The sequence below is a fragment of the Zingiber officinale genome, chromosome 8B (genome assembly GCF_018446385.1).
Source record: "Zingiber officinale cultivar Zhangliang chromosome 8B, Zo_v1.1, whole genome shotgun sequence".
Lineage (NCBI taxonomy): Eukaryota > Viridiplantae > Streptophyta > Magnoliopsida > Zingiberales > Zingiberaceae > Zingiber > Zingiber officinale.
Window position 1 is genome coordinate 67,273,943 of NC_056001.1, and position 12,041 is coordinate 67,285,983.

A 12,041-nucleotide genomic window follows, 5' to 3' on the forward strand; every position below is an offset into this window, starting at 1 on the left:
TTGTAGAGATATCTTAATTCTTTCGGTTATAACAAGGTATGCTCACATTTTTAGTTGGCAATACATTTTTATAAACTTGACATTATGCAACTATTGTTTTTTCTTTGCACTTTTAGCCCGAATATCGTACTGACTTGAGCGTCGGAGTGCCTGCGTCTAGGATCCTCTTCCTAGTTCTTGCTCTAACGTTTCCTTTGCTCTCTCTCAGGTGTGTAGAGAGGAAAAAGGAGCCCCTTTCTCTTTAGTTTGAAGTCTGCTCTCTATCAACAACAGAGTTACATACCCAGTACGTCATCTCCATTACTTTTATACCGGGTTAGTATGTGTATTGTGGATGTAAACAAGTTGTATATTGCAAAAATTGGGTGACTTTTGCTTAAAATTAGCTACGGAAAAGATCACAGATCGTGTGTATAGATTGCTAGTTAGTGACGGGAAATTCTAATTTCGTCATTAATTAGCAACGTCAATTTTATAATTCTATCACTTATTTAGTGACGTAGATGGTCCTAACAAAAATTAAAAAAAATACGTCCCAAATATTCGAGGTCTAATCAATCTCTATTTTCTTTTAGCGATCGAAATTTTTAGATTTTCTTGTTGTGTCATATCTATCCTTTTCTTAATTACGTATGATTCTATTTACTACATCTGACCACAGCCCTTCCTTTGTCCCCACCTAATATACTGATTTAGCATTATAGACATCATAAACTTGACCCCTTTGTTTATTCCCACATGATTTCATTATATTTCTTCTAAGAAGAGGATCTATCATCAATCAATGTAAAGTTCTAATAGTGATAATTAATGATAAAAAAATTTCAATAAATATATCAAAATGTATCTCACTATCGAGCCATTTCTTTCTCAAAACCTGATATTATTATTAACCTACTATTTTTATTAAGAATCTTGATTGTTTACTAACTACTTTTTTAAGCCTAATGAAATTAAGTTAATGTTTTTTTTACACTAAATTTTTTTTAATGACTTATTAGTAATTTTCACCGGTTATTTTTTATATAAAAAATATGTACCGCTATCGTTCTCTTTAATCTCATATCTTAGAATTGACAACACTATAAATGGAGAAGCTTCTATAAATAATTTGGGACGGTGACGTTAAAATCCATAACTTTCATGGTTCTTATCAATTTAATATCTGATATGAAAAATTAAATTAATTTTTTATGAGGAGAGTCCCAACCCCTATAAAATGACGGTACTTTAGATATATTATTCGATATTATTATTTTTTACAACATGCATTAAATTCTGAATTGATCTATTAATTTATAAACAAGATAAGTCCGCATTGTACCAGTTACAAAACTATAGAAAAATTATAATAGTTACGATTTATACCTGTTATAATGTGAATGTTGTTAAACAGAACAAATCTGGATTGTAATAGTATAGCTGTTTATACTTGTTATAATATGAATGTTGTTAAACAGAACAAATCTGGGTTGTAATAGTATAGTTGTTACAACATGAATATTAGATGAGGTCAAATCCGTGTGGTAACTTCTATAAAATCATAGCTGCTACAACATGAATATTTTTGAACGAATTAAAATACACACTATAACAATTATAAAATCATAATTATTGTAATGTAAATATTGTCACATTGATTAAAATGACTATCAACCCAGTATTTTTAAATCAATTATTTATTTAAAAAATTAAAAAAATTAAAAAGTGCTCCTAAAGAATTATCTATGTATTTTTAAATCAATTATTTATTAAAAATATATCAATTAACTCAATCCGTTTGAAAAATAAAAAAGATCTATTATTGTCGTGAGGCAAAAGTAGGCAGTCGCCCAGTGATAAAATCAAATATACTATTTCATTTGCTGTCGTCCATCATTTTTCATTACTAACTAACAATTGAGGTGGAACAATCTTTCATTAAATGATTACTCATGCTCAAAAGGGTCATAAATTCCAAGGGGCCCTCTCAGCTGCTTGTCTCCAAATCCAACCACAAGAAACCCTAGCTAGGATCGATGGTTTTTCCCAACAAAGACAAAACCACAAAGTAAAAAAAATAATAAAAAAAATCAAGGCGCCCTTTTGCAAAAAGCGCAGGAGAATCAAACAAGCAGACGACAGACAGACAGACAGGATTAGGGTTTGTTGATCCTTCGACCTTCCACTTCTCAAATATATGCATTCTTTATTCCTTCTGGTTTTGTCCTGTGATTAATTAATTATTAAACGCTAATGATTCCGTGATTAGTTTAATTCCTCCCGGATGGTTTTTGGCAGACAGATTTGACAAGAGATGTTGAAATTGGAGGATTTATGTTCGTAACTTTGAATGATGGATGGTCAATAAAGAGAACTTCATGGAAAGATCATTTATGAGATTTCAACTAATGAGGCAATGTCGGCAAAAAATCAAAAGGTTATATTTTATGTCCCCAACCATTCAATAATTCACCAATATTTACCTTTAAAATTCTAACTATCATTTTATGTCTTAGCCATTAATGTAGGTGACTAAGCTAGGGTGAAGACATGCTCAAACATATCAAATTTCGACTCAAATATATATTTCATAGAGTAATATTTTATATCTCAACCATCACATCACTCTGAAAATATATATATATATTTTTGATATACTAAGCGATGTTTTGTGCGCGACCGTGAGTGAAATTCGACATGGACTATCTGACGTGACCAAAATATAATTTTTTTAATCTCTTTCATATGCATACAATAATTTTTCTCTCTTTCCTTTTAAATTAAAATGAAATTTTATCTTCTCTCCTATTATTACATGCAAAAAATTATTGTGGAAGTGATGATACAACGTTGTAGCAGCTACTATGTAGCTACTACAAGGGGACAGAAGCTGCTACAATGGTGTAGTAGTTGCTACAACGATGTAGTAGCTACTACAACGGTGCAGAAGCTACTAAGCGGTGTAGAAGCTGCTACAGCGATGCTGTAGTTACTACAACGGTACAGTAGCTATTACAGCATAGTAGTTACACAATAACACTGCTACACATTATACCAGCTACTATACAAAAACTGCTACAACGTGTAGCAGCTATTGTGTAGTAGTTGTTACAACGTTGTAATATCTACATCACCTTTAAAAATTAGCAGCAAATTTGTTACATGCAATCAGATAAAAGAGAAATGAGAATTTTATAATTGTTGCATGTAGATGGGAGAAAAAAGTTGTTACATGCAGATAAGAGAAAAATTAAAAAAATTGAATTTTGATCACGTCAAATAATCCACATCAAATTTTGTTCATGATCCTACATAAAAAGTCGCTTAGCATATATATAGATATACATATATATATATATATATATATATAACATGATTACGTCAGAATGATATCCTCAAATATTACTTGCCATACATTGTATAATTAAATCATGTATTTTGCATAATTAATATTCTTTTTTAAAAGGAAGGAGAGGAAATAAAAAAAGGAACAAATAATACCAATCTTCCTTCCATTTATTTCAATTTGATTGAGGCAGTAAAAAAAAGTTAAGAAAAATATAAAAGGAATTAAAATTTATTTTACGCCGTCAAATAAATGAATTAAGAAATAAATAGGGAAATGGCTCAGGATAATATATTTTAATATGCTATTGTTTTTTATTTTACTCGTAAAATTAATGTCGCTGTGTGAGTGACTAGGGGTGAGATGAGGAATATTTGAAAATATTTAGGTTTTTTTAAACAGGTTTAGAAACTGCTGGGGTTAAATGAAGATTTCGTGTTATAATCAAAATAATTAAGATTAAACATGTGGCTAAGTAAATATTAAATAGGACCAAATGATGACTAAGTGCCATCTCATCGGGCTGGCTTCCTGTTCCTCCGCACAATTAACTCTGGATCGCCCACCGCCACCGACTTCTCGATTCCTCCTTCCTCGATGACGACCAGCGTCCCCTTGGGATCCCAATCCAACTCCCGGTGATGGACGGCAGCGGATCTACCAAATTCGACGTCGAGAGGCTTGGGTTGATCGAATTATCGTTCTTGTCGGTGGCCGTTGTTTTTGTACCCCGATCGCCGTCGGCGGAGGCGAGGCGATGAGGAGGGTGCCGGAGGGCCAAAGGGAGCGGTTTTACTTCACGCGTAAGTACTTCGATCTGACCCCGTTCTCAAAAGTCGTGTTTTTTTTCTTCGATCGATGCGGAATCTTCGTCCCTGGTCCTGCTCCGATCGAAATTAAATGCAAAATGTTGGATCTTGATGCGTCGGTATGGGCGGCGATCTTCGGATGTGGGTTTGGAAGCGTTGAAGGACGCGCCTTTAATGGCCGAGGCGAGCGTTTTGGAGCTGGAAAGGTGAAACCCCAACGCCCGTCGCCGTATTTCTAGGTCGAGGACGAGCAAAAGTTATGCTATAACTGCGAATTAACATTCCGCAGGAGACTGAGAGGCATTTGTTGGGTGGGTGGCGATGGCAACATCGCCTCCCCCGAACGATCGCTTTCAGTAGCTCTGTGCGGGCTAGACACCAGGCTGTACGCTTCTTTCTCCGCGGCTGCGATACAAAAAAAAAAGTGTCATTATTGCTGCCGAGAAAGAGAACGGAACGCCAAGCCGCCAACGGGCCAAGCTTGTAGCTTTACTGACACACCTAAACGCAGAGGACTAAGGAAAAAAAAAACACAGTTTTGGGTCTCATGTTCTATTCCCTTACCCCCTCCTCTCTTCTCATGCTACCCTCTGTTGCTTTGTGAAAGAGAGTTTTGGGAAGGCGTGCCCACCGCCGCCCGTGTATAAGGCTCGTGCGGGCTCCAGTCCAGGCTACTATTTCGGCTTGGAGTGCGGCTACCTAGAGGCTACTCCATTTTTTTTTTTAGGTTTTTGGTTTGCTTTCCTTGCATCAAAGTGGGTTCCATAGAGTTGTGTCGTCCTTTGTAGCATAGACGTCGATCCATCACCCCATGCTTTGGACTGGGAGCGAGGTTTGGGTGAGTATTCCTGGACTTCTCCTTCGAAGCCGCTGTGCGACGCGCGCGCCATTTAATCCGCGAATTGCGCGTTCGCTGTTGAATTGAAGGTATTTCCAGTAGGATTTTTTACATTCTTTAATCCTGCTTCGAATAATTTGTATGGAGTTACATGTGACCTGATATAAAAAATATTTATTGTTATGCAATAGTGTTCTGAAAGATGGCTATTGGTGCATCGGCTTCAACTGTTGTGGGCTTACCATTAAAATATATGTATTTTCACTTTGATTTTTTGGGTTTCTCGAGTTTCAGGAATAAAGATTTTACCCTTCTCTACTAAACTTGTTTAGTTGCTGTGGTTAGTCTTCAGATTCGAAGTTATCAGTGATATATTCAGAGCTTCAAGTAGTGATTTAGGTTTGTATTGATATCCATGGTTTGCTAGAAATTGAATAGATAACTTGTTTTGTCTTCTTTGTTCATGGTTTTCTTTATGTTTCCCTTTTTCTTTGATATCTAGATTGTTCAATTCAGTAAGCTTATGCTGCTTTTCTGTTGCCTAGGTGAATTACCTATTTCTATGGTGCTTTCGATTTTCTAATTATTATCTCCTTTTTTTTCTCAATTGTATCTTCAGTTAACTATTGCAGCTACAACAGTGATGCTCAATTGCCTTGTGGAATTGAAGTTTCTTCAAAATACAAGGAAGAACTTCCTAAATGGTAACCAATTCTGATTGAAATGATGAGCTTTGATGAAGGGGAAGAAATTTTTTTTGATGCAAACGATGAGATCACTAATTCCATTCGTTCCTCGACATCTGATAACTCTCCTGCTACAAGTCAGCAATTGTTGCGGAGCCTTAATTGTGATCTATGGACAAGGGAGCCTATGAGTGTTCAAGATAGGCGAAGAAGATTCTTTAGAGGAATTGGGTTTGATGAGCTTGTGCCATCTTCTGTAGGCTGTTCCATTTCTACTGAAGTACCAACTTTTGTGTCAACAGAAGAGCAACTGTATTCGGAAAGAATTACAAATACAATGGGCGAAGATTCAACCCCATTACCATCTCCTGATGTGAGCACATCAGAGGATTCTTTCCACTACATTAGGGATCTGGACACTGGTAGAAAATTCATGGTCCATGATTTTGGGAAAGATGGTGTACCCAGTATGTTCAAAGAAGTTGGCTCAGACAACCTGATGACACTGCATGATTTTGAAAATGCTCTCGGTATGTCATCCTCTGTTCAGAGATACTTTCGAAAAGAATTAGTCCCTTGTGGGGAAGTAACTACTTGCACAAATGATGCAAAGAAGATAAAATATTTGAAGTGGTGGAGAAGTCTAACAAAAAGGAAGCAACAATCTTCAGAATCAAACAAGTATTATTATGTTTCAGTTAAAAAGCCCAAAATATCTAAGTCGGTGAGGACAAAAGTTTATCAGTACAAGAAAAATTTTATGGAATTCACGGCACTCTACCTGGGTCAAGAAATTCAGGCACACGAGGGTATGATAACAACCATGAAATTTTCACCAGATGGAAGGTATCTTGCAACCGGCGGTGAAGATTGTGTTGTACATATTTGGCAGATTGTTCAAGTGGAAAGTTCTTGCAGATTTAACAGTGCAGATGAATCTCTATTCTCACCGAAATTAGTGGATAAAATTAAAGGCATTTATATGTTTGCAGGAAGAGGCCATAATTCGGCTCCTGTTCTCATTCCAAAAAAATTCTTTAAAATTGAGGAAACCCCATTACATGAATTGAAAGGACACACAAGTGATATCTTGGATCTATCTTGGTCGCAAACTGATGTAAGTGCTGATAACTAACTCACCTCTTTATCCTAAAGTGATTGTGTTTTCTGTCCCCCTTAAAAATATCTATCCACGCTCATGATTCAGCTGTAACTCATTCTTGAAGATGATCTAGGAGTTCTTATAGCCATTGTTGTACAAATACTACTTTCAACCATTTTTAGCTGACTTCAATCCTTTTGTTGCAGTGCCTACTGACATCCTCCAAAGATAAAACTGTTCGTCTGTGGAAAGTAGGCTCCTCTGAATGCCTTAAAATTTTCCAACACAATGATTATGGTAATTAAGAATTGTAACATTGTTCTTTTATGGTTACTTTGGAGTATTTGTTTAAAGTTTGTACGATACTCTCCTACATGTGTTTCACCTTGAAGTTGGTACTTTGAAAATTTCATGTCTATTGTTACTATCTTTTTTGAGAATTGTCAACTATTGATGGATTTTTTTTCCCTTTATTTTCTTTGGTAAGCAGTGACATGCATTCAGTTCAACCCTATTCAAGAAAATATTTTCATTAGTGGTTCGATTGATGGCAAAGTTCGTATTTGGGAAATTCTAGACAACCGTGTGATTGATTGGGTGGATTTAAGGGACATGGTAACTGCTGTATGTTACCAGCCAGATGGAGAGGGTTTTATAGTTGGTTCAATCAAAGGGAACTGCCGCCTTTATGATTGTTCAGGTACTCACATATTGTGCATTGTTCCTCTGTTATATTGGTTATGATTCATCTTTATAATGTTCATCGTTCTGTTCTCGTGTATTGCATAGTTAAACCAAGCCAACTTGCATTGCAATTGTGCCTTTTTGGTAAAAAGAAATCTTCTGGCAAGCGGATCACTGGGTTCCAGGTTAATATTTCAAATCCTTAAACTTGATTTCTTGGTAAAATTTTTGTTCAATCATAGATTTTGTTCTCACAGTTTGCTCCTGGAGATTCTAAAAGAATTATGATCACAACAGCAGACTCGTTAATTCGCATCTGCGATGGGACTGATGTCGTTCAAAAATTTAAAGGTAGAGATCATTTTCATCTTCAAACTTCATCTTAAAGTGAATGATGATTCTTATTTGTTTGCCAATTCGATGGTTCAAACTTAAATATGCAAATTCATGCAAGTAAATTTAGATGTAGTTTGATAGTGGTTTTGGACTTCATTTGTTCTAAGTTGTTTCAACCGGAAAATATTTTGAAAAATTCCTAAATGATATCTTTTGTCACAAACATAAAATTTTTTGTGAAATAAACACGACAATTGATTCTTTAAGTCGAAGATGATAATGATGATATTTCGAAGCTTCGTGAGGTAACAAATTACGTATATTTAGTCAAGGGTAAACCTTCTTGAGTAGGTCATTGGTAGTGTCTATTTCTTTGTGAAAGAGGAAGCATGGATATATAGTTGTGACTAGAATGGTGTGCATATCATTTTGCAATATGAGTTTGAACTGGTCATTGCTCGATCGATGCCTTTATCGACAAAGTTACTTTGATTAGACGCTTAAGCTTCAGTTATCATGCAATGTAGGTCCCCGGAAGTCCAAATGCCACTTATCTGCATCATTCTCTTCCGATGGAAGGCATATTGTATCAGTCGGTGAGGACTCAAACATCTACATCTGGAGTTATGAGAAATTGGAGAAACAACAACCCGCAGGTGCCGCCAAGTTAGTCTATTCGTCAGAGTTCTTCCATTCCGAAGGAGTATCCATTGCATTGCCATGGCCTGGCATGGTCGATGGAGAAACAATAGCAAGTAACGGTATTCAGATTCCTACCCAGCAGCACCGCAGAGCAACATCAGAATCCTTCCCTTGGCCTAAGAATCCAGACTGCATCTCTCTGGGTGCCTGGCTGTTTTCTGATGGTTCATCAAGATCGTCTGCCACATGGCCGGAGGAGAAACTTTCTTGCCAGACCAAGCTACCGTTGCAACAACCCGAAGATTGCCGCGAACCCCACCCGCCACTCCATCCAGATTGTTGGAGCCTCGCACCGACAGAGGAAGCGGGCGCATGGAGTTCAGTAATTGTAACAGCAGGAAATGATGGGGCAATCAGGTGCTTCCACAATTTTGGATTGCCCGTCAGGCTGTGAATTGATCATTGACATTGTACGACTGTGAATAACTCGAAGAGAGACATTTGAGGCAAGAACAGCCTGATTGTTAGAGATCAACAAAGTATGTTTCGATCGAGACATGTATTTTTGGGTGATACAAGGCAGATAAGAGGATGATGAGGTTCGCTGTACTGTTTCCTTGAAAGAGTAAAATGATCAAAATATAACAGTCATCATTGTGTTTTTTGTTTTTTGTTTTTTTTTGTTTTTAACTCTAGGGAAGAAGAAAGGGGTGTTGAGGGTGCCAATGTATAGCAGAAGGCAATGAAGTATAACACAATATCCTTTCAGTTCGTCATTGCTATTGCTGGTAACAATGACAGTGAATTTGGACACCATTTGACTTCATGTTTGATCTTTTCTTTCAAATACATACATAGAACACTTTCTTGTATTTTGATTAAAATATTTTAAACAATTTAAATACTAACTAGTTTGTACATATTATATTTAATCTATTTTTAATAAATTTTTTAGGGTAAAAAATAAAAGATATCCTTTTTTATTGGAATACTAAAAGGGGTCCTTTTTTATCTATTATCAAAAAGAGCATTTCATTTTATTAATGTACATTTTACTTTTTAAAATTATCCTTAGTTTTAACACTGTTGTGGTAGCTATGAATTTGTAATTACTATATAATTGTAGTGTGGCAGCTATGAGTTCATTATTACTATATAATTATAATGTGGCAGCTATGAGTTTATAATTACTATATAATTATAGCCGTTACAATTTTATAATTGTTATAATAAAGACGTTAATTCTGATTATTTCTAATAACATTGTGTTTTAGCGGCTATAGCGCATGGTTGTTACAATATGGGACATTTCATCTTTGGTTAACATTAGTTAATATTATATTGTAGTAACACTTTAAATACTGATAACATTGTGACGTAATAATTGTACGTACCCCGATTTGATTTTGATGTGATCAACTGAGTTAAATTAGATTTTATGTTTTTGATGTCTTGTGCCTAAGTGCGCATGAACTTAAGAATACAAGAAGTCGAGCGAAAGACGTAGCGAGCGAGAAGGATGACACGGGAAGCAAGTCGACAGTCTTGGTGCATTCGAGGGACGAAGAGTTGTGGAAGAGTACACCGGCGGACGAGAAGGACATATGCGATGCTTCCAAGGGACAAGAAGCCGGGGAGGAAGACTGCTCAAGGAGCAGGCCGGAGTTGAGTTCGAGTGAGCTTAACTCTGGAAGGCAGGAGAATCACCCAAGTGACCAGACGAAAAATTGGTCAACCTGGAAGTTGTCTGAGTCTAGGCGCTCAGACCAGGTCCAAGCGCCTGGACAAGGTCCAGGCGCCGGGATGTCTCAGCCAGATCACTAAGCTGTTGCAGCGAGGATTGACACTAGAGTCCACGTCAATTGACTCCAGGCACCCGGATCGAGTCTAGGCGACCAAAAATCGATAAGTCCTTGATGAATAGCCGTTGCGGAGTGGATTGAGTTGACCAAGTCTAGGCGCCTGGACTGCGTTGAGGGTCCAAGCGCCCGAAAAGTGTCATGTCAGCAAACGGCTAGTTGCGACTAGTAGATTATAAATAGGGCATTGGTCTTTAAAATTTATAAAAACACACTTGTATTTCATTTCGTATTTCTATTTTCATTTCGTTTGTACTTTAATGTCTATAAAAGGCTACTCCGTCTTCACGAAGGAGATCATCTAGTTGAGCTTCCACTACTTGGATTAACAACCTCCTTGGTGTTAACATTAGCCCTAAGAGCCAATTATGAGATGATTATGTTTATTAGGTTAATGGTTAATCCAATATAATAATCCAACCCATTAAGAGGAAGAAAAAGAGACAAAAAACCTTTAGTATTTATTGGATTAATATAAATAGATGATTTTGATTGAATTTTTATGAGATAAAAAATGTGACTCTTGAGCTTCTCCTTCTTCTTCCTCCTTCTTCATGCTTGGCTGAACCACTATTGCTTGCTAGCACAAAAAGGTGATTCTTCTCTGAAGCCGTGTTTGTGTGATGGACGAAACATGTTCGTGTGGATACCATAGAGGCACGATCACTTGATTATGCTAAGATTCACTGAGGACAAAGTTACTGTCGGGAGTTCGTATTCACGCAACAAAGGTATAACTCACTTTAACAAACTTAGTATATGGTTTCCTTTGCATGGATCTTCTGTAAAGGATCTAGTTAATATTTTGCTATATTTTCTGCGTGTTTAGCACCCCAGATCCTTACAGTGCTATCAGAGCTACTTGCAAAGGCGTATACTAAGTTGTAGTTAGATTTTATATGTGATATAGAATCTGTATGAGATGTTTACTATGATTTATATGATTATGAGTACTTGTTTTGTTGGGAATGAAATAGTTTGTGTTGTGAACAGCAAGATCTCGGCCAAGCTGTTGTGAATAACAAGGTCTCGAGTTTTGTGGGCAATAGGGTCTTGGGTATGGCAGCAACTCATACAATGAGTATGCAAAATAATTTTATGTCATGATGTTGTGACTCATAATTCTTTGTTGAAATCATAGTAAATTTTATGTCATAAAGATATTGTGAATGTTATATGACATGGTGCATGATTATGACATTTAACCCCAATGTGATTAAATGTGTGCGTATGTTGTAATTACATCTCTTGTCAAATCTGTCGTGCCTCTTTTCCTTTTCCTTATTGTTATAAATTTAGACTACCCTCGAATGTAACTCGAAGTTTTTTTTAAATTTTGTAATATCCAAATTAGAAAAGAACTAGTCTATTGGACGATGGTGAAAAAGGGAGAAGGACAACAACACACGGCGACCAAGGAAGCACTTGGAGAAGATGCTTTTACCTACGTTGACCTTTCAATCTTCTCATTGGCTTGAAAAGATCTTAGTTGATGGGGTCATAACTGTGTCACGTTCTATTTTAGCGTATATGTTGATGTATGCCATGATATGCATGAATGTATGCGATGCATGTGTAGCTATAGTAATTAGGTTCTTTTCATATGCCTACCAAAGTTCGGTACTCACTACTACCTCGATCAATTGTAGTTAGGTTTTACCAAAGTAAAGTGACTCGATTTATCTTGGTAGCGTGCGACAAGATAATTGTGATGTCTGACTATTGGACTTTAGGTGTAACTTAATTAAGTTACCTCA

General features: G+C 36.4%; 1 protein-coding gene across 4 annotated transcripts; it reads left to right on the plus strand.

Annotated features, from left to right (window-relative positions):
- Positions 1-3,826: 3,826 nt before the first annotated feature.
- Positions 3,827-9,251, plus strand: LOC122015494. Of its 4 annotated transcripts, XM_042572414.1 has the most exons (8): positions 3,827-4,131; positions 5,270-5,374; positions 5,595-6,778; positions 6,970-7,060; positions 7,254-7,463; positions 7,553-7,632; positions 7,705-7,798; positions 8,311-9,251. In XM_042572414.1, exons 3-8 carry the CDS (start codon positions 5,699-5,701, stop codon positions 8,877-8,879), a joined length of 2,124 nt encoding a protein of 707 aa, XP_042428348.1. In that variant the 5' UTR covers positions 3,827-4,131; positions 5,270-5,374; positions 5,595-5,698; the 3' UTR covers positions 8,880-9,251. The 4 variants fall into 4 exon arrangements, with proteins under 4 accessions (XP_042428348.1, XP_042428347.1, XP_042428346.1 ...); XM_042572413.1 differs by lacking the exon at positions 5,270-5,374 and having other exon boundaries at positions 3,827-5,064; XM_042572412.1 differs by lacking the exon at positions 5,270-5,374.
- The last annotated feature ends 2,790 nt before the right edge of the window (positions 9,252-12,041 follow it).